The sequence below is a fragment of the Toxotes jaculatrix genome, chromosome 13 (genome assembly GCF_017976425.1).
Source record: "Toxotes jaculatrix isolate fToxJac2 chromosome 13, fToxJac2.pri, whole genome shotgun sequence".
NCBI lineage: Eukaryota > Metazoa > Chordata > Actinopteri > Toxotidae > Toxotes > Toxotes jaculatrix.
Genome location: NC_054406.1, coordinates 12,168,390 through 12,192,383, shown reverse-complemented (window position 1 = coordinate 12,192,383; position 23,994 = coordinate 12,168,390). Strand labels below are relative to the sequence as shown.

Here is a 23,994-nt window from a genome sequence, read left to right as displayed (position 1 = left end):
AGAGAAACCAGAGGAAAGCTTTAATAAGTAAGTACCCAGGAGTTGGCATGTCTACTGAAATCTTATTCTACCCACTGACAGACTCTGCATCCAGGGTTCACCAACACTGCACATAAAGGCTTATACCACATGTATATATGCTGACATGATAACATATACGTCTCCTACCTGCACCAGATTCCAGCCCTCCAAGGACTCAGCAATGATGGAGGTCACAGAGGGGCAGACACCGCCGAAGATCATCAAGTGTTTGGGACCGTAGCATATGGCATCAAAGAAGGCCCTCAGCCCCTTGGCGTTGTCACACTGAGAACACAGAGAAAGGTGGTGAAGGTGGAGGTGAGAGAAGGGATGAAGAGACAGAGGGAAGAGAGAAAAAGGACATTTTAATTAGTTGTTGTAAAAACAGTGAGGGAAGAATGGTAAAGGGGACAAAAGGGTAGAGATATTGTATATCAATTTTACAAAAAAGGGTTAAGCAAGAAAGTGTAGGATATAGGAACACGGAAGAGATGGAGGGGAAGTTATAGACACTTTAAAGGAAACGGTTTGATAATAGTTAGATGACTTTCAAAGAATTACTGGCAACACTTGATACCTTAATCTGGAAGTCAGTCAATGTATCAATAATTACCAACTGTACAAGCAAAACTGCTGCGCTCACAAGGTCATTATACTTCGGCATACTATGATGAATGCACAGCGAAGCCCGCATACTCACTGTGTCAGTTTACGGTAATGTACATTGTTTATGAAAAACGATGTGACATTTAAATAACATTTAACTTGTTATACTCTCTGAATGCTGTGGCACATGCTAACATAATTGCAGTCTTGTGTGTGTATGTGTTTTGAAACCATCATGTAAAACAATGTAGCTCACTGGCTGCAAGAGCGGGCCCCCGCTCTGATCCAGTGCTGCAGAATGCAGCCATTTCACGTCACTATAGCAACCAGAGGAAAAGAGTGTGCGGAAAGGAGAGAGAGAGGGGGGGAGAGAAGAGAGAAGAGAGAGAAAAAACAGTGTAGGTTCCTATTGATTGCTACATGAGCTGGCTAACTGGTTTTGCTGTGATTCCCTGATTTCCACAGTTTGTAATGATATTCCTATCAGCAGTAAGCACTTCCCCTCTCAGTCTTCTATTATTGCCACTCAATTCAGGATGTATTCCTGTGTGCGGCTGATAGATAGATGGACTGACTGACTGAATGGCAGGTGGTGTGTGTGTGTGTGTGTGTGTGTTTCTGACACAGTCCATCTCATCTGGAGAGTCATTTGACCTTGTTAGCCATCAGCCGGCAACTGAATGAGATTTCCTGCTGAACAACAGCACAGCAGGCCCCTCCACAGCACAGATTGAAAAACTGAAAATCGAATGTGGAGGAATGAGACTCCTAACTAGACACATAGGACTGTATGTTGTGATCTGTTGGCGACTTTATTAAGGGCATGGCAGGCGTTGCGACGAGAGTGGTGGCATAAGTTTACATTCTTGTTATCTGTTTCTTGCTTTTTTTTTGAGAGAGAGAGAGAGAGAAGGATGGTAGTCTTGGAGCCCTAAACTTATTTACTGCACAGGTTGAAAGCGAGGCCATCTTCCCTCACTGCACTCACCCCTTGCCATTCAGATTTAATCATGTGCTAAGCTTTTTATGTGTGAATGCCTTTCAATTTCTGAAGTAGAAGACCAATTTCTGCTAAAAAACACAGTTTCCTCTGTGCACGTAAATTCAAGCCGGTAGAGAACAATGCATGCTGTAATGCCAGTCAAAAATAGACTAGATTGCGGATATGCCTCAGGTGAAATGAGAGGGAGAAGATGTGATTAGACACAGTGGGGATTCCTTATCCTGGCCACACAGCTGAATAAAACAGCAGGCTATTAAAGAAGATATCCCATTTGCATACTCTTATCATTCATTTCTCTCCAGCTGGCCATAACAAGGTGGGTTGGTAGGATTGCAACTCTCAATTGGTTACCATGCAACAGAGAAGAAATGTGGGCAACTAAACTTGTCAACGTGAGTACAATAGAGCTTGGTGATATTGCAGGTTTAAGCTGATTTATTATAGAGAGTGACAATGTAGTGTAGGTGGTCAAGAACGGTTATGTTCCTCACTCCCTCTGCAGCAAGATAAAACTACTTTGCAACATTTGAAACCTGACAACAGACTCTCTACCTGTGTGCATGTGAGTTTATTTTAAGTCAACCCAAACTCTCGCTGTCTAAACAGCTGTTTCCATATTTTTGAATGGGATAAAGGCTGATTTTGGAAATCTTTTTAGACATCACTAGTCTTAGGTTCAGATTTGCTTTAAGGGTTAAAAAAATAGGCTATCAAAGATACCCAAGAGTCAGTTAATCTGCTGATTCATTTTTTCTAATTAATTGATGAATCATTTTTTCAAGTTTTTAAATTCTTTTAATTCCTTGTTTTGTTCGACCATCAGTTCAAAACCCAAAGATACTCAGTTTACTTTCACATTAAAGACAAATTAAACGAGCAAATGCTCAAAATGTAAAAGCTGGAACTTCAGAATGTTTGCCATTTCTGCTTGATAAATGAGGCAAAGGTGCAATATGTAAGTTGTCTCCGCCGCCACACATGGTTCCTTGCCAGGAGCAGGTGGAGGCGGGATTGGTGGTGATAATGGTTGCTTGCCAAGAGCTTCAGCTCCGTTTACAACACGAGGTTAGAATACGCCCTCTGAGCAGCGCTATTTCTTCATCCTCTCATGTTGCACTGAGGGAAGACTGAAGGTTACAGTGACTCGCTATCACAAAGTGGTATTACGAGGCAAGAAGGGGCAAGGCTAGCTGGTTAGCATGCTAACTTTAGAAGAGAAAAAAGTGACAGAAATAGAAGCAAAGCAAGAGTTAAAACTGGTGCTGCTTTCTGGAGGCTTCTCTCAGCAAGTAAAGGATTAATGTTTGATACTGAACTTTTCTTATAAGCTAGACGTGGCCATTATAAAACTTACTAATAGAACCATGATTTATTGATCATTAGACTAATCGTTTCATCTCTAGTCCTCCCTGTAAGCAATTAAAAATAACCAAACTTGGACTGTCCAGCTTTTTCTTAGAGGGAGGAATACAGCAGTAAGTAAAGAGAGAAAGCAAAGCAGTTCCAAGCAAAGCTTAAAAAAAAAGCTAACTCTTTCTTTTTTTGACCACCCCCTGCTCCATTCATCCTCTCTTACTTTTGCCGGGCACACATGCACACAATCTGTTGTAACTGCTCACACAGCCTTGACTGGTATGTTGTCATGCCAACGGTGTGACTATCCACACTTTGTGCACGAAATGAGGGAGGAGGCCGCGGCAGGGCCGGTGTAGCGACGGCTATATTTAGCCTCTCATTAGGTAGCACAACCACTCAGACATTAATCAATACTTATTCAGCTATAGAGATGCTGTAAAGCTTAACGCCAGATAGACAAAGCGAGATGGAGGGGAGAGAGGCAGCAGAATATAATGGGGCACAAAGAGTAAAGGGACACGGAGATAGTGATGGTGATGGTGGGAGAAGGGCGAGAAATGAGCAGCTGAATAGAGGGAGAGAAAGAGAGGAGTGAAGAGGTATTAGCCTGACATTAACCGTGCACTAATAAAGCCGAGTCAACCAGTATTATAAACCTGCCCTCCATTATAACCCCACAATGGAGTAATTCATGACTGTGAGATTGATTCAGTGGCTCTCTATGACGCTCAGTAGCTGCACAGTGCCTTGCAGATTTGTGTACAGTCCATCAATTAAGGAGAAAATACATTTAAATATCAAATCTAAGGCAATTTTTGATTGATTACATTTCAAATCTTTAGATCACCTTATTTTATTTTGTTCCAGTACATGAGCCACTCCTCTCCTTTTTCTCTGCCTTTCACTCTTTTCTCTTTCATAGTCTTATTCAACAGTACTGAGACGTTTATGTATTTTTCAAGGATTCCCAAGCAGTCATTGAGAGGCTTGTGGCACAAGGCACAGGCTGTGTCGCACATCCCAATTTTCCCCAGGAAATATGCTCTAAACAAGGTATAAACAGAGACAAATATCACTGCCCTGAAAAACACAAATAAGTTCTGAGGAAGAGCCCTTCCAGTGAGGAAGGCATAGCAAGTCGGGCAGCTAGAAATACTACAGCACTTTATTTTCCTCTTCTGCAGACTGAAATCTAATTCCTGGCATTTGGAGGCCATTTGGAGCAGATCGATGGAGTTAACGCCCGTAGTAATCTGTTTGATCGCCTTGGGAGACGGCCAAGGAAGGTGTGTGTGTGTGTATGAGGGTGGGGCTGGTGGGTTTGGTGGGGTGAGGCTGAAGAACCTGGAAATGGGAACTCAAGGGAGTGGTGGTATCTTGGCCGTTCATATGCACTGAAATCAGTCTGATTGAAGTTACTGGATTTAGAGATACTTGTTACAATATTCGGGCGATATTACAGTTTTTATTTCTGCAAAATGTCTCCTCCTCGTCTTGACATTTCACTGCAGTGAGTTTGAACCACCACCCTAACTATTTAGAGGATATTACTGATGGGATGGCAGCCAAGGAGGAGTTTATTTCAAATGCTCCTCAATACATTGTCTCCATTACATTTCCTTCACTCTGACCTTTACACAAAGCTACTGAGATTCATCCTTATCGATTTATCATTACATGATGACATTAGCACACTGTTATTGTGCTACTGATAAATCACACTCAATTAGGCTAAATGTGAGGAAACAGCTGCCCTGGAATGTTTTTTTTTTACCCATTATCTAATGTTTTATGTGATAATTTTCCATCTATTTTTAATCAACATTCTATAACTTCTTGGAAAACAGCATATCTTGAAAGGTCAGTGTACACCAAGGCCCACTGAAGTTTTTCATCTGAAAATAAGTTTAAAGTACATCTCAGCTGGTAGGTCTCTCATCATAGAGGGTGAAACAAATCCAAAATCTTCACAGAAGTTTGAGGTACAGTTTCCTACAAGTTTGACAAGGACTGGGTGACAGCTAAATAATAATTGAATTGTTTCCTTAGGAAAATGAACCTGCCCCCCACTACAGAGGGTCAAACCACAGAAAAACATACCTCGAGCCTTGTCCGTCACTTTTAAAGCCTGTAGAGACCACTAGAGTGTGTCTCTGTGTGTACTGTATGTATGTGTGTGCATGTTTGTGTGATATTGTGACAAGAACAAGAGCTGATGAGAGCGCCAGGCTGCAGCTAACCATGATGAAATGCCTTGTTAGCGCTGCAAACAGAGGCAGCTGCACCTGTCCCTCGTCTAATGGCAAATTACTGCACCCAAATCAGCAACCTGAGGCCCAATACTGCACATACACACAAACACACACACGTGTGAGAGAGAGAGAGAGAGAGAGAGAGAGAGAGAGAGAGAGAGAGAGAGAGAGAGAGAGAGAGAGAGAGAGAGAGAGACGAGAGATAACAACAGGGAGAAACAGGGAGGGGAGAGCCTGATCTGATGTCAGAAGCAATCTGCTCTTCACACAGTGCGTTTATTCATGACAAGGCCAACAGCACAGGTGATTACTGGGAACAAAATGTGCAAGAATCCCACCACTGAATATGTGTCTTTATGGGTTAAGATTGGATGTGTACACAGTGTCGCGTCATCTATTAAGATAATGTAATGTCACTTACCCAAAAAAAAACAAAACAGTGGATGTTTTATAGTTAAACTATGTGTGAACTTGATGTTTTCTTTCCACCCAACAAACAAACTTCCATCCTTGGTTTCATTTGTTTCAGAATTATTTTTTAGCCTTTACTTCCAGAATACAAGCATAACAATAATATTTATCTGGGAAAGTCCTAAAGTCCAAAACACCAGCATTGTAATGGAAGATGAATTTATAAATTAGAAAAAGACCTTATACTTGTCTATGATACATCACTCTACAAGTATAACAAACAATAAAAGATAGCATACGTAGTTACAGGAGCTACAAAGATTTGTCAGCAAAAACATTTTAAATCATACTGTACACACTGCAATTCTATTAAAGTACATTTGCGCACTAACAACAGAAACAGCACTGTCACTGCCTTCATGCTGCATACTCTCCTGATGTGCTGAGCAGTGCAGTAGTTGCAAAAAGCTGGTCTTTTCTAACAGCCGCATCTGCTTCCTGAATGCACTCCTCATTGAATTATTTCCACATCTCCAAGCCAGGAGGAAAAAAAAAAAGTGTGCCAGGCTGAATCCAGTGATTGCTAAAACATATGCTTGGCATTATAAAGCCCTATAGAGTTAGCAGGGTGCAGCCAATAGGTCAGATCTAAAGGAGATTATCTATTTCCCCATGTACAAACCCAACTAATCCTCTAACCTCTGTCATGGCTGTCAATACCAACTACTCTCGAAAGAGGAATATAAACGGGGGGGGGGGGGGGGGGGGGGGGGGGGGATAGTGTATGTGATTCAGTCTACAGCAGTTTAGAAAAGTTTTACTATCTCATTGTAAAGGCAATGTAACTGTATTATCCCTGATTATCCTAACAGTACATCAGTAACAATTATAAACAGGGCTACCTTGAGTTCATTGTGGTCATCCATCTGTCAATTAAGGTCAACACTCTGCACTGCTGATTAAACTTCTCACACATCATCTTGCCTGTTGCCATCCTTACACACAGACATAAGATCTTCAAGAAGCGAGAGCTATTTGTTCCCCGCCACTGAGCCCTTTGTGAGGTCCACTGGGGTGTAACATATCACCCGCCATGCCTTTTCTTTCTCTTTCTAAATGACCAGAAAGACATGGCTGACTGGTAATTCACAGACTTAAGGAACCAATGGGGAAAAAAAAGCAATAGCCAAAGCTTTAAGTGCACCACTTTGAAAAGAGCAACAAGCAGGAGAGAAGGAGAGGAAGAAGAGGTGAGGATGAAGCTGAGTTGCGTATGCAACAGGCATCAAGGCTCCTTGTGGTAACATTTAGACAGCGGGCCCCGGAGTATCCGAAGAGTGTACACATTGATTGAGTGAGAGTGGATGAAGTAAAATTGAGAGCAGGACGGAGTGATGGAGTTGTTTTATTTTTTTTAAATTCTTTTCCAATCTGTTCCCTTTCCAATGCATGCCTGCAACACGGAGGGGGGAAAAAAAAACTGATGAACCCACCACTTATCTTGGGAGAGACTGGCCTTTAAAATCCACTGTGACAGACTGACTGGGTTGCTCAAGCTGATGGCTGTTTGCCCTCCATCTCCTCCTCTCTCCCTCACTCCCTGCAGTCTGGCTCTTGTTATTGCACTCAATCTATCTCGCGCTTTCTGGAGAGCTCAGATGGCCACCAGGATAACCATGATGGCACGTTGGAAGCCTCTCCGGCGGTGTCAAGTCTCTTTGGCTCTTTTTCACTTTCCGTCTCTCCCACACACACACACACACACACACATAAACTTTTCCCCTGTGCTGATGCTTATTCTCAAACACAAATACACGAGATATATTATCATCTTTAAGCAAACGTGTGGCAAAGCACAATCATACACAAATACACACACATCAACACATACGTCAGCTCACTCGCAAATCTGAGATAAGCTCAAATTGGCCAGTGGTAGAAAAATCACAGCGAACACATTGCACCTTTATTAGCAATCTGTGCTGTGCAGGAAGCAGACGCTGTGTTAAGCCTATTACAGGTTGTTGTGCTTTTGACGAGGCCTGACAACAGCTGGAACATGTTGCGCTAACCAGTGAGGGGGACAAACCAAAGTGTAATCCCACTGAAACGAGCCAATCAGTCCCAGAGGAGACACTGGACGGAGAGGAGAGGAGAGGAGAGGAGAGGAGAGGAGAGAACTGAGGGAATAATCAGGGTAATATATTCAATCAAGCAAAAATTATGAGACTGAACTTCTGTTTCATTTCCTCTTCATTATTCAGGCTGACATTTTGTTAATTTAAGCTGTTTTCGGTTTAGGATGGGTTATTTTGCCTAAACCAACACTAGCAAGTGAGTTGTTTGTCCTGTCAAAGTCATTTTCAGTCCACACAGAAGGGTACTGGTTACAAGCAGCAGTTAATCCCAATTTAGGCTCTGACTTAATGGGGGTTTTATTTTCAACCAGGGGAACAACACAACACAACACTAGACCTATTTGAATTTCTGACAAACTCTGAGACCTGGGCAGCAATTTATAGGGCCGAATTTTGCTAAGTAATTGGCAGTTAGATCCACTTTAAAAAATAGCTTTAAGGTATTTTGCATTTTTCTATTCAAATCACGTTGAAGAGTAAAAATGCACAATGCTAAGAGTTGGAGTTCCTCATGAGCGATAACTCTGGCCTAACAAGAGGAAGGTCGTTTTCACACCTGCCCAACAGAATCTGAACACAAGGGCCCAATAAATATAATCTATTTTTTACTTGTTTAATAAAAACGTCTTAGCCAGCTCAGAGGTACCATAGCTGGTGTATCTGCTAACTAGTAAATGATAAAGACCGGGAGAGAGGGAATGTGGACAGAGAACGGGAAGAAGAAAAAGAAAGGGAGAGAGCCCATTATCAAGTTAATTGTGTCTTGGCCCCCGAAGGTCCTCCACTCTCTCCCATGGAAGAATCGAGAGAATCGGGGCAGGAAAGAGAAAAAAGAAGTGGGGAAAAGGAGGATGATTCTGATTAATAGCAGAGTAGTAAATGAGTCCAGGATTGGGATGAGAGTCAGTTTGGTGGTATGCAGATGTCTAAGGTTACTGCAGAGTGAGAGAGAGAGAGAAACATTTCTGCTAGCCTGTTAGCCATTCTTGCACAGTCTTCTTGATTTTCTGGAGTCATCATATCTGCTGCTACAAAATGCATTGCAGTCGATTGTGACTCAAGGCGCTCCTCGTATAATTTTTTTTTCCTTCAGTTTTATCACTGACAGCACAACCCCAAATGAACTCGAAATGAAAAATTGCTACCCTTCAAGATACTTGTTAGATTATGTTTGAGTTTTCCTCAACTGAGGCAGCCTATAAACTGAATAATAAGGGAGCACATAAAACCCCTCATATATTTATTGTCAATTGGGGATATTAAAGGTTTATGGACAACAACTGTGTGAAAGTTTCAACCCAATCCATCCCTTCTCTCTTTCTCTCTCTCTCCTTCTCAGTCTTTATGAAAACTCTTAGAGAATACATATACAAGTCCTGCTGGATATCGCTGACCTCTGCTTTCCAAGAATTCACATTTAAAAGTCCCAGCTCCTGCTCTTTATAAGCCCTCTCCACCCTGTTTACCACAAATAATGCCGTCTGCAAGAGTGGAGACCATCAGTCATATACAGGTTAGAAGTCAATTTTAAATTAGAGTTGAAACACACACAAACTCGATCGTGACGGCCTGCACGGTGCTGCTACTTGTTCAGCTAATTCAGGTTAGTATGTGGCACAGGAAACACGACAAAACACCCGAGAGTTAGAGTTTGAATCATTGTGTTGTTCCAGTTATTTGAAAGGAGAAGTTTTTATGTTCTAGGAAACACACTTCTTGTATTTCTTGCCAAGAGATCGATGAGAAGATTGACACCGCTTTCATTGTCCATTCAATCGAACAGATACAAGAGTGGCTTCATACAAAGGTAACAAAAACCGAGTACCAGTGTCATAAAAGCTCAGTACTTACAGTCATCCAGTACAAACAACGAAGAGTGAAAACAGTAATTTAAGGGAGGTTATATGCAGTGGCTTCCAGGAGTTTTGTCCTAACTGTGAAGCTGCCAAGTAACAACTGAATGGCCAGACTGGCCGTTTCCCCATGTTTACAGATATGATAGCAGTATTGATCGCAAAGAGCACAAGAGAATGTTGATGTTGCATGTTGATATTAAACAAACTACATCTATTAAGTATTTACTTTCAATATTTTTGGTTAGACATTAAATCATTACCTGTACAAAGCCTTTAAAGTGAATTATGATATGGCTGTGAAATTTAAACCACTTTGTACTCTAGCGATGATGCAACTCAATAGCGTATTTCATTAGACCTTCACTGCCTCTTCAAAAACCATATCTTTCAAATTCCCCCACCCCCCACCCATCCCAGCTTGTAATGCATGTTTTCTGTTATTAGTATATAGCCCAAGCCAAGATAACCCTGTTGACATCATTAGGGTTGTTTTCTCAGAGTTGACAAAGCTCTTCCAGAGCGACAGAAGATGTTGTGTAGCTGTTTTCACAGGCTGAGTAATACTCCCCCCGAACTAGTAAACTACTTTTGATGATGTACAGTGAAACTGATTCCCTGAAGGTTAAAGAAGGATGACAGTCACGGTTAAATGATGGAGGAGGAAAACAGGAGGCACGACACTTGATCGCACACTTTTGTTTTGCTGCGACTTCACCTGTCAATCACTTTGGTGTGACGTTTTCATTAATTTTTAACATGTAACACATAATGGGAGTTTATTTTTGAGTCAGTTTGACATTGTCTTTTGGAAGGGCACCTCTCCCACCGCAATCGTCACACAAGTCACGTTTGTGCGTGTGTGTTCGGATGACATTGCCAGTAGTCCTTTCTATGATTGGTTATCTAATAATGGCCATTTATAGAGAGGAAAAAGGCAGATATTACCGTTGACATTTAGTCAGGTCTGAAAGGACAAACACTGGCAGATTACTCATCCTTCTCCAAATTAGGAGGACCAACTTTGTGACAAGGCTGAGAGGAGAGGAGTGCAGCACCTGTCTTTATTCCACACAAGACAGATGGGAGTCCTAGAAGACTAAGCATGGCGGACTGTGGAGCTGGATTCAAAAAACTGCCTGTCATATTGGGTGAGTGGGTGCATGGAGGTCTGTGGTGTGTGTGTGTACAAAGTAGGATAGCACAAAGCACAGTTCGGGCTGTCCCTCTCTGTAGCCTAGGGATTCTTCTGTCCACGCACATCAATCTTGTTACAGCAGAACGCCGCCTCCCAGGAATCCTGGCCTATCTCTGTTTGGATTTGGGACCCCTCTTTCATTCCGTAAACCTCTCCTCCCCTCTCCCCATCCACTACTTCTCTTTCCATTCCATCAACATCATCATTCTTTGCAGTTACTTGCACCTCCCTCCTTCCCTCCATCACCCTCCCCCCTTCCTCCCTTACCAATTTCTACCTCTCATTCATCCCCTCTCTCTCTCTCTCTCTCTCTCTCTCTCTCTCCCCTCGCATCTCTCAGGTCCAGGAGGTTTAAAGTTATCGAGGGTCATGGCTGTAAGCACTGCATCATTAACTCATCTTCTCTGGATGTTAACATTGCAGTTTTCTGCTCAGTCCAATTAATTTCTTAGTTAATCACCTAACCATATTTTTCAAAGGATGCTTTGAAAGAGTGGACTGACATAACATGGCAAGCAAATGCGCTTATCAATCATTAACATTAGCTGAACACTGATTAAACAGTGAGCGACAGGAGAGCACAGAGGACGGCAGAATAGCTGTTGACGGTAAATGTGTAATGACATCCACGTGAAATGAAAAGATACAGGGCAAAAGTATAGCATGTAGGGTGAGCAGTGCTGTGATTAATTCAGCAAAAAAAAATTTCGGAGGTCTCGTCACTATTCTGTGTGCGCCTGCTTTGGACCAGCAGTGCTCCTCATTGACTGGGAGGTCCACTGCCACCAGCACACACAAGCACACACACACAAACAAACACTATGCACCCTGGGATTCATCAACCAGCGAATATTTAACCGGGCTGGGGGCCATGCCAATGGTGTCCACAAACAATCATCAATCACCAGCAGCTACAAGCACACCACACACATGGACAGTCACACATGGACACACAGGCCCAGCATCCAACCAGGTGGTCGACCCTTGTCTCACAATGGCTCATTTCCCGGCCAAATAAACACTCCAGTGGAAGGAGCTGACTGCGAGTGCTTGTTGTTTCTAATGAATGAATGAATTGCTTATTGACTGGTCTGTATTGAGGTGACTGGAAAGGCATAGGAGCACATAGGAGAAAGCCCCAACCAGCCTCTCTCTCCTTTTCTCTCACCCTACAGGGTGACAGTAAAGCAGGAATGTGACAGCCCGAGCAGTCGGACAATGCAGACTCGTTCGAGAAGCTGACGTACAACACTGTGTTGCCATAGCTACCAAGAAGGGGTGGGGGGGGGGGGGGGGGGGGGGTTGGTAGAGAGAGGAGGGAGAGAAGGGGCTAGACTGCAAAGGAAAATTAATTTGTGTACAAGGCCATGTCGCAAAGAAAATTGCATTCTTCCCTTAGATGGGGACAGAGGGAGAAGCCGTTGTTAGTGCTTGTGAGGATAAAAGTGAATGTGGACATCTGTGTGTGTGTGTGTGTGTGTGTGTGTGTGTGTGTGTTTGCACATGTCTATGGCGTTCCAGATGTCATCTCAGTGGATTGTGGGCAGAAGTGTTGCAGGATGTCAGAAGGCTCTTCATTACAGAGGCTTTTAAATAAAACAGACTGAAAGGCATAAAAAAAATGCAGCCCATGGAGCAGGATACACACACTAATGCAAAGTAAAGGGACAAATGAAGGAAAAGAAACACTTGACTTTACCACGTGTGTGTGTGTGTGTGTGTGTCACATCCCTCGCACACCAACATCAGCAGGCAGAAAAGAACATGCGCAAGAGCACACTTTGCATATGTCTCCTTGACACACACATACAGAGAGTGAGAGAAAGAGTTTTCTCTTTTTGTGGCATGACGAGTCGTCTGAATTCCACGGCTCTCTAAGTAGGTCATGCAGCCTTTTCAGAGTTCCACTCCTCCCCACGCTGCATCAAAAATGCATAAATCCCTGCACATTCTCCCTGCTAGCAGCTTCCCAGGCCGGCTAAAGCACATCTTTAGTGATTCTAATCCCATCAAAGGTGGTTCTGCTGGTATGTAAACACAACATGGGATAAAAATGCCTTCTCTGGCAGTTGCATTCAGGAGTGCTCCTCATTTTTGGGGGATGTTCATGAAGTTATAATGCAACAATACACTTACTGAATAGGCGCTAGTGTTGATGGGATGGGGTCTGGTTGTAGAAAGTACAGACCTATGCTTGGCTCAAATTTGGTTAAAATAAAAGCAAGCAGAGCGTTTTGGTTCCCACTAGCAAAGCTGTGAGCTGGTTGGCGATGCTATCTCCAAAGCTACACTCCATTGTCAGATGAGTCGAATGGGAGGAGGCACAAAGTGAACACAGGTGAGATAAGGACTGGCGTGCCTCCTGACAATGGAAGAGCAATCAAGAAATGGTAGCTTTACACAGTGTGGAAATGTTACTAGCGACGTTCACAGGGCCTTTTGTAAGAGCTGTGGTGTGGTATCTTCCCATTTTCTGCAGAAATGTAATATATCACAAATAAGACGTCTTCATTATCCTGCATCCAAGAATGAAATCACTGGCATTAAAAACTACAGAACAGAATCACTTATTGCCTTTGTAAAACCTCTGAACCCTCACCACATTTAATTCACGAGAGCATCATGATAAAATATGGATAGACATTTTATCTTTGCTTGGGCATATGACAGCTATGCTTCACGTCAAGCTAAAGTTCTCTCTCCTCCACTCTGGGTATGGAGTTCATCCATAGATGAATAATTGAGTAGATCACAATAATAGTCTTCCTCTGTTACATCCCAAACTCTGACCACTGAGCCACCCAAGGGACCACAAGTGACAGTCATCACCAGTGACTCTTTGTGACTGCATCACCTATCACAGTGCTCCTGCTTCGCGTGTGTGTGTCTGGCGGGGGGGGGGGTGTTCTTTGTGTGTCCGTGTGTGTGCCTGAATAATTTAAAAGAGAGCAAAGTGCCCATTCTAAATTACATGTAAGAAAACCACATAAATGAAGGCTCTGAATGCACGGCTGAATGAGCGTTACATAATGCTGATCAATTTATCCAGTCTATTTATAATTCTCTTCAACACTTCCACCATATGAAACGTTAGACTCTTGCCCCAAAGCCATTCCAATTTCCTGCCATGTAATTTATGACACAGTGATCCTTATTGATTTTTATGTGTTGCTGGTTGAGATCCAGCAGCAGAGGACACTTACTTCTTTTGTCACCTGAGCTGGAGGCTTTTTGCTTGGCCTGACCCATTAGATCAAAGGCAGCTCTAAGCTCGAGGTAAACACTCACCAAACCAATTTCGCTCTGATTCATGCACTTAGTACGCACAGTCATACAAAAAGAAAAAGGGGAAATTGCAAACTTCTCTACACATACTGATCAGATTAGCCGCTCAAATATGCACTATTTTAAACTAGATTTTTAAAAAAAATCTCAAATCTGCCACCATTCAGCAGAAAACAATCACTGTCTTCCTGTCAAAGTTTGGATGAAAGTACTGTGAATAATATTATGGTGAAGTAGAAAACTTTTGTTTTGCTGCTGTCCTCTGGGAATGCATATCTGTCAGGATGTCACAATGTAATATTAATGAAGACCACAAATGCTGTCAATAAGCATACACTATAAGAGGCCGGCCTTAAAGACAGGCCGAAAGCCTGTATTGAACTCCACCTCATAAATAATCAACTAGTGTTAGCCACCCTCGGTTTCTCAGCCAAGAGAGTCTCCAAGGCTGTGTACAGTTTGTGATGGACAGTGTACACACACACACACACACACACACACAGTATGGATAATGTCACAACACACTAACATCACAGCCCACCTCACACATTCTCAAGTCTCCTCAGAAAATTGTACTATTTACTACTAAACCAGATGTCTAATATACAGCCATTCAGAACTGGTACTGTAGAATTTGTGTGTCAGGTCACGTTCACATCTCTACACATCATGAACAAGGAGCAAGAGCTTCATTCACGTTTCTTTGATACATGTTTAAAAAAAAAAATTTCCATCAAATAAATCACGTACAAAAGCATCTGTGGAGACTGAATTGCCGGAGCAGACCTTGACCGCTGACTGTGAATGAGAATAGCAAAATCACAATTTCCATACAAGAACCAATAAAGCATCAGTTCTTCCTCACTCATGCCTGACTTACAATCTACCAGCACAAGCTCAGTGCTGATTTAAACAATATAAAGGGTTACGTCAGTATTTACACACCACATCTTGAAAAGCTAATTTTTACACTTCACACTTATGTTCCTTTGAGCCAATTTCTGTTCAGAATGGGTTGCTATTTTCTTTTGCTTTGCTGATACCAATCAGTAACAAGTGCTGCTTCTCTCCTGCCGACGTCACTTTCAGTCATAACAGGAGTTGTGATAGCGTTTGCGAGGACATTTGCGGTTACAAACTTACACGAGAATGGAAGAAACATGCAGATTTCAGAACTGTTTCCGTACATCGACTCACAGCGACCTGTACAGGTGCCTCAGTCTCATCCGTGATTGTCACCATTTTGCTGTCACTGTCTTTCATGGATGGGGCTTGGTAGCCCGCGAGCTGTGTAGGAAGATGACATCCCCATTGTTTCTTCGCACCTACAAAGTCATGATTGGCAGGTTGTTCTTGTGTCAGTGAAAAACCCCTCTATTCTCTGTCTTCACATTCAGCTCTCACCTCAGGTATCAGCGCTGGATCGCAAAATGTGAAGTTAATATGGCAGAAGCTTGAATTTGCAGACATTGTATTCAGCAAACAGTGCCTGTGTATGTAATCTCACATAGACCTCAGTTATGTCTAGCTTATACCCAGAAAAAAAAATCATTACAATGCAAACTTTGGAAACCCTCAGGCTGTAATTCGATTAAACGAATGAGTTCAAAACAGCTCCATCTAAAAATGACATTTGAGTTTGATTTCTGATTGGGGATCAATAACCTTTTCTTACAATATGTTTATTCATTCTGCAGGAGCATGGTGAGAAAGTGGTCAGGCAAGGAAGCAAGATTAGTGAGATTACCTGTATGTAAAACCAGATATAGTAGCACTGTTATTACTATTTATACATATAAAGTTATATAAAGCGATGCCACCGCAAATCCCTCACACAGATTTAATAACAGGAAACTCCCTGGTTTGTCATCACTATAATTAAAGAGGCCTCCCATATGAGCAGCAAAACATCATCAAGCCTATACATCAAGTCCAGTTCCTTTTGAGTGGTATCATTCAGGTCTGCATACCACATCACATGGATGACTGGGAAAATTCACAGGTGCAGTCATTTCAATCAAAAACATTTTTTAAAATCAGAGGAACTGTTTTAATTGGAGGGAGTTGCTTGTATTTAACTTCCTCAGTGCTGCAGCACAACACACTGCAGAGCAACACCCTGAAAAATGGCCACAGACTAGTCCTGTGCCTCCCCGAGCCAGACCACAGTGAAGGCAAATCAAAACTTATTTCCATCTCAGGAAGAGGCCAGGGAGATATAATATAATTCAGAGGTTGTTTTGGCCTGCAGGGGGAGGGATAGGAGCCTTCTTTAGTTTGAATCTCCCAAACTTTTGCTGCACAGGCAGCTGAGCTTAATGAGTGTTGTTGAACTCCGGTAAGCATGGGCTACCAGGCAGTTACAGAACACCACACTCTTTCTCCTCCTTACCTTCTCTCTTGATTCTACAATGCCCAATGGCTTCTTTTCTTTCCCAGCGAACCAACAACCCCTCACACGCAAACGTGTCATATAAAAATGAAGAAGCAACATTGAAATAACTACAGCTCCAGGGTCTGAACGCAGTGCTCCGCTGCCCCTTTGTTCTTGCTACCTTTTACTCTGTGCGCTTCAGTTTGTGTACATGTGTGTATTTGAAATGCACTACTGTTTACTCAAGTGAGAAAATCCAGAAATCCTCAACAGCAACTGCCCAAGGGTTCTCTCCTAATTGCCCCCACCACAAGTAGGACGAAGCAGTTCATCTCAAATTGACAAAACAAAAGACAAACACAAAGCAGAAGCATACCACCGCAGGCTGCAGGGGCTCCTATATCGCCATTTAATCCTCGGTAGGCTTCAGAGCTACAATTTAAAGATGTGTTTAAAAGCCTCAGGTAAGTGTAATGAGCCTAAGTGACGTGCCACATAAACAGTGGCTATAGAGAGTAGGTAAACAAGAATAACCATTATGAGAAAAAAAATAATGAACAAAGAAAATAAGAGGTTAAGAAAAAAGAGAACGGAAAGGAGATAAGAGGGAAAAACAGCACTACATAAAAGTGTGTTCTTCTGCCCATCTGCCCACCTGATTGCCTTTGTGTACGCGTGCCTACACTGTATTCAGTGTATGTGTGTGTCTGTTCCCCTCTCCGACAGGCAGTAATGAATAAAATAACAGTGGAGGAAGATGAACTACTTCCTCTGTGAACTCATCAGGCAGACATTGGCATGCACCACTGCCTCCAAGATGGCTGCATCGCTGCCCCCCCCCCACCCCCACCCCTTGTGAATACTGTCTGCTATAGCTGACAGTCTGAAAGCACACCGCAGGTGAGAATATGGTAGAATATGTTATGGAGCATAGAAGATGTCCGTATTAATTTGCTGCGTGGTTGAAATGGAGAGGTACTGTTTTTTTTTTTCCTAACAGGCTATAGAATGGAAAATCTGCACTGCTCACGGAAGGAGTTTCAGTACTTTAAAATCTAGCCAAAGATGGATCTTCTTTGTGATGCTTTCCTGCGTGAATGAGGCCTCTGATTTGTAAACTTGCTGAGGAGAATAATCAAGTTCTATCCACTGATATGATCAAGTTTAAAACTTAAAAAATTTGTTTTTTCTGTCTTAAAGCAGCTTGAAAAGCGGCTCAGGTAAATCAAACCCAAAAGAGTCAGTGGAAAGTTTTGTATAAAGCATCATAGGAAATAACTGCTGGTCAGGTATGATGATAAATGCGGACTGCTGTGATGGAGGCAAAGGAGTGTGACTCTGAAGGTTCTTCTTTCATGTGTTTGATGTGTCTCCTGGAGGATGGCAATGCCCCCAGGGGAGCAGGCCAGGCCAGAAGGCCTTTGATGAGGCACCTCCACTGGCTGTGATCGGATGAAACTGCTCCCCTCTCATTCACCTGACCCTGGAGATGATTCATTTCAGCCCCTGGAGATGATTCTCCAGGGGCTGAAATGAATTCAGAGCAATACGCCCCAACAAATAACTCTTATTTCAGATTCTGTGACTGTAGTTAAATTAACTGTATCACTCCTTTTTTTTGGCACAGTCACAACACAATTAATTGCATCTCCTGTTACATCTTTACTTCAAATCTTAAATCAAATTTACTAACGGGTGCTCTGCGAGACATGACTTTTTGATGACATTGCAATGACAGTAGAAACTCTTAAGACCTCATTTGAGGCCTCAAGAGTTTTGCTGTGGTGGAGGTAGATCGCTGATACATACAGAAGTGAAGAAAATCTTTTCGAATGTTCTCTCTGTCAGCGCAAGGGTGGGATGGAGGGACAGAAATAAATTTTAAATAATGGCAGACTGAAGAAGTTAGAGTTCAGGAATGACAAATGAAGAGCACGCGAGAAAGGGAGACACAAATTGCGGAAGGAAGCGTGGCAGATAGAAAAACTGAGAGAACGTGAATAGGCGGGGAGAAAAGGAGCAGAGAGTGAGAAAACGAGCAAGGGAGGAGGCAGAAAAGTTCCATCACTGCTGCGATGATGTGGGTGGAAGGCAGCGCGTGGGCAGATTCATGGGAGAGAAGAATGCAGAGGGAACTGGCTCATGACTCTCTCTCTCTCTCTCTCTCTCTCTCTCTCTCTCTCTCTCTCTCTCTCTCTCTCTCTCTCTCTCTCTCTCTCTCTCTCTCTCTCTCTCTCTCTCTCTCTCTCTCTCTCTCTCTCTCTCTCTCTCTCTCTCTCTCTCTCTCTCTCTGACTCTCCTCGCATCAGCTCATCCACAGAGATGCAGAATGAGCATGAGACTGTTCTCTTTTCATGTCTCCACATTCCCGCACACAGTCACAAACCGCTGGTAGATAATGATGGCTGCAGTCATTAGTGGGAACAAGGGGAACTATGCCTGTGTTTGTGGGAATGCGTACGTGTGTGTGAGTCAATTACTTGCACAGAACAAAGAGTCATGTCAATCACTGACGAGCACTGAGCCCCGCCCCTTACTTACAGTCTGTTTCATCATTGGTGGGAATGATGAGATACAAAGCAGGGTGGCGAGTATACTGATGAGATCTTAACACGTCCTCGCATAAGCACACATCAGCTCATTCACTTCCTAGACACACACACACACACACACACACGCAAACCATTTTGATGTCTCCGCCTGTCTCCACCGGTCACCAAGGAAATGGGTTTTTCACTCACATCCCGCTCGGTCAGCCTGCAGCACGTTGCCATGGCAACAGAGAACCTGTTGAAGGGGTTAACTGCATCACCGGTGTTCAGTGGATGGGTTTTCGTGTGACGGTATTTGCAGATTTGAATTTGCCCACCGCCAAAAATATGCATGTTTGTGCATGTGTTAAGTGTGTCTATCTATGTTTGTCTGACGCAGCGTGGAGTGACGTGTTTCTGCTTCTTTTCTTGTCTGCACGTTGGTTCATGTGTGTGTGTGTGCATGTGAGAGAAAGATGCATTTGACGAGGGGTAGAGGGAGAACATGAGTGGGAATGAATGAGAGCAAAATCACTGAATGCTATTGTCTCCATGGTTGCAGAAGTTCAATATATTTTTAAACTAAACCAATTCATCAGAAATCTGTGTTGAGTGTGTGTCACATAGTCTCCCACTGAGTTCGTTGCAAATAACCAGGTTTCAAATGCTCGGTGGAACTGCAATTAAATGCATGACTGTCATTATGCAGGCCACTCTGCGCGGACACACACACTCAAACATATGCACATGCATGGATCAATAAACTGGCTTTGTGTGCATGAAAATGAAACCGAATACCACTCGATAAAACAATTTCTATCAGTATGTGTATACCTGAATCAGTATGTCTGTGAAGACTCTCGGTCATCCAGGTCATGGTATTTCCAAAAGCTATACAAAGGCAACTGGACTTGCTTGAGGTTCTTGAAGACTGTTCACCTCTCATCCATCTTCAGCTCTGAACTTCAGTTCACTCTGAACTTCAGAACTGAAGCAGATCTGAAGTCCAGTTGTCTTTGTATAGCTTTTGGAAACCTGAATCAGAACTTTAGATCATAAACTGCCAAGCCAAAACTTGGACAAACAAGTCTTTCATCTGTAATATCATTCCTCTGAAGTAAAATAACCATGGTGAAGTTTGTCAGCAAAAGGCCTGTATGCATTTCTGTCTTTGAGCAGCTTATAATCAAAAAACCCATCAGTCAGATAATTCCATATATCATATAATTCCACGAGGGAAATTGTATATTTTTGTTCTTTAATACTGCCTGTTTCCACTGGAAATTTGTAGTAAAAAAAAAAAAAGATCACAACTCACTAATCATCCGTAATCCACCTCTTATTTGCATCAAAAAAAAAGTAAATTACACCAACAATAGTTCTACACCGTGCTTCATTTTCAGCAGTGCAGGGCAGTATCCCTTAACAATACAATATGTTATGGCATTTGTGAAGCTTTTGTGGTTGCTCTTTTTTTGTTGCAGGGCAAAGTGCTGGAAAATGCTGATACTGTGGTTTGTTGCACAGAAATAATATTAGTCACACAAAGAAGTTTACTGGTCTTCAGGGGTCAACTACCAGCACTTCTTCACTGCTACTGCTGACATTCTGTATCATCAAATGATATGATTTTCTTTTTTTCTTTTTTTTTTAATTTTGTTGGCATCTATCCCAAAGTCAGTGTTTTTTCTTTCCTTGATCCTCACTGACTAATTTGGGTGATTATTCTTATCAATGCTATTCTGAGCCAAATGTAGTCCATGGCGACTGATAGTCCTCCGTGGTCACTTTAACTCTCAAAAGTAATTCATTTTGTTTTTCATTCTGGATGATAATTACTAACATTCAAGAAAACCTCACTGTAACCATATGATAGGCTGTGCATGTGATACTTTTTGTTTACAGGTAAAGAAGTGCAGAATAATAGATTACTCGAGCCAACACACGCTATATCGTTGTTTCAGAAGCCAGTTCAGACATGAGCCTTAAGCCAGTGCATTAATGTGACAGCGAGCTAACCACTATGGAATGCATTGCTTCTCCTCCATCATACTATTTTCTGCTACAGGATAAACTAAGTAATCATCCAACTGTCTGAGACTTTGTGTGCTTGTGCTTAAATACCTCCTATTTGCAATGTTAATGTGATTCAGTTAATTAGCGTCAGACAATCAGGCGATGCACATACAGTAGACCGCTAACACACAACACAAGCTCCATTTCTGATTCACTGAGTATTCGTGTTTTCCAGCTTCCTTCAGTGTTCTATACTGTCACCAAGGCTGGTGTCAGCGAAGTCACCCTCAGGCATTTCTGCACAATATATCTGACCCAGCCATGCACATAGAGTGGCAATGCTGGAAGAGGCTGTATAATACACTGTATAGCTCAAAGATTTGATGAGCTGGTGATGTGTGTGTTTCAACACAGGCCCAATTGGTTCCATCCTGCTGATCATGGTGGCGAAAACAGCAGACAGCCCCTATGGCGTAAAAATCAGTACATCCTGGTTTCTCAGGGGAAGCACAATCAATATAATCAATAACAATCTCTTCATTCACAGATCACAAATACAAATGGCTCAGGTGAGCGTTGCACTGTGTTTGTCCATAAGCCCATGTACCTGCAGAAAACGTGCCTCTGTGGCTCCTATTACGTAACATCCAAAAACAGCCCCCGCCTCATGTAGCCGTTGCAATTTGTTCCCTTCAGTTTCATCTTGTTGTCATCAAAACTTTCAGTAAGACTGATGTCAGCTGTCACTTTGGTTTCCTCATGGTCATGAAAACTAAATCTCACCATTAGGAGAATAATTTGGTAGAAAATACACTGAAGACATTGAATTACAGCACAGACAAATGATTAATGGTCTATAATCCAGATGTTACTTGTAAATATGGAATGTTTAGAATGGCCTCAATGGTTTTGACAGCAAGAAAATAGATGTCTACAGATGCACAAAACATTAACCGAGTTAAAGAAGGGAAAAGATGGAAATCCCTCCCTTTTCTCTCAGTCAAAAACATACCGTCCACATAAGAGACTTTAAGTCCTCGATACCCTTACACACCCTGAGGAAGATACACAGCTACAAAGTGAACCAATTACAGTGAATGACATTGAAAAACAGACTTTGTGATCCACCTCCAATTTAGACTTGTCCTCTTTTTTTTCCAGAGAATGACAAAGACAAAGTCCTGACAGTGATGTGTCCTGACATCCCCAAAACGTAACCTGTGTCTGTCTGTATTGGCACATCAATGTTCGCGCGCTAGCGTGTGTGTGTGCGTGTGTGTGTGTGTGTGTGTGTGTGTGTGTGTGTGTGTGTGTGTGTGTGTGTGTGTGTGTGTGTGTGTGTGTGTGTGTGTGTGTGTGCGCACGTGGTTTATTCATTTGGTGGTGAATCACTCAGCTCTGGGGGTCCCGGCTGACTTCCTTTCACCCTGCCAACTCCCACTGATCTTTGCCTCCACTCTCTCTCTCAATCCCTCGCTTCCTGCCCTCCATCTCTCCACTGTCACAAGAAAACCGAGTTCCACAAAAACATCAACACTTCAGTAATTAGAAAAAGAAGACGACTGATACATGTCAAGGCCTTTGTGACTCTTTACGCAAAGGCTTAAATGATTACAACCAGAGAGGAAACACGTAAATGGACACAAAACTAAATGTTTTTTTTGCAGCAACAGATATAAATTAAAGGCATTTGGTTTTCACTGCTGGTGTAACTGCAGTAATGAGTGGCATGCCTTGTTTAGGATGGGTACTCTATATCAGCCATTCTGTAAACCTAACAATGTGCACACAAAACACATTTTCCAACTCCTTTGTAACCCCCTCTGGAGCAGCCTTTCTGTGGCTCCGTCACAACTAACTGACTGCTCCATTCCGACACTGCTCGTGAAACAGGATGTTTTATCAGGCAGAGCCAGTGGGTACTTGTACTGTCTGCCCTCTGATCTGTGTTCCCATCAGTTGGGCCAAGCTGCTGGACTAATGGGCATCTGGGCAGATATTAGAATGTTGTGCTCCACAGTCCCCAGCTAACTTAATGAGAAAACACCAGTTCCCCATACTCCTCCTGACAGAGGAGGCAGGGAGAAAAACAACAAAGGGAGATGAGGGGAAACGGGGGAGCGGTAATTAGAGAGCGGAAAAGAAAAAAAATGTAGAAAGGATGGAGACAGAATGAGAAGGTGATGGAGAAGATGAATATACTGTAATTCAGATAAGGAGGTGGACAAACAGATAAGTGACACAAGACAGCACGTGAGATGCAGCATTTCCACACAGCATCTCTGACTACCCAGCAACCAAATAACCAAGTCTAGCTACTACTAATTTATTCACACACAACCAAGATGATCTGACGCTGTCTTCATCTCTTTTCTCTTCCTTACTATCACATGGCAAAGCAATTGTTTTGTGCACCAGGCAGCTGTAACTACAATCACAAACACCACCCAAACTCAATATCTTTTTCTCTGTGGCCTCAAATCTGACTATCCTCTTCCAGCTAAGTTGGTCAGATCTGATGAATAAACCAGAGCTGTGACTCTCAGCCCAGGAGAGGGCCATGCATTACTGCTATGAAATGTTAAATGGCTTGCAGAAGGAGCCTGGGCTATAAAAGCAGCAGCAGCAGCACTTGGAAGGAGAAGAGAGAGGAGGGGGAGCTGGCTGCGTTTGCTCTTCCTCTCCTCGGCAGAAGTGTCAGCTGCGCTGCCCGTCTTTTTAGCCACTGGTGTGGAACGGGGCCCGGCTTGTTGGGGGTTTGAGCGGCGTAGGCGAGGAGTGTGTGTGTGTGTGTGTGTGTGTGTGTGTGTGTGTGCGTGTGTGTGTGTGTGTATGTGTGTGTGTAGGTGGGAAAGGTTTGAGGGGGTGTGTGCCTGCCTCAGCTGCCAGAAAAGGGCCCCTCCGGCTGGGTTCAGGTGCATATACCAACTCTCCCGCTGTCTTTATTTCT

General features: G+C 42.8%; 1 protein-coding gene across 1 annotated transcript in view; it reads right to left on the bottom strand.

Annotated features, from left to right (window-relative positions):
- The window catches only part of gabbr2 (gamma-aminobutyric acid (GABA) B receptor, 2), a 161,047-nt gene that overhangs the window by 115,831 nt on the left and 21,222 nt on the right, over positions 1-23,994 (bottom strand). Inside the window, exon 2 of the mRNA XM_041053758.1 lies at positions 169-306. Coding sequence (XP_040909692.1) covers positions 169-306 — 138 coding nt within the window. The remainder of the gene's footprint in view (positions 1-168; positions 307-23,994) is intronic.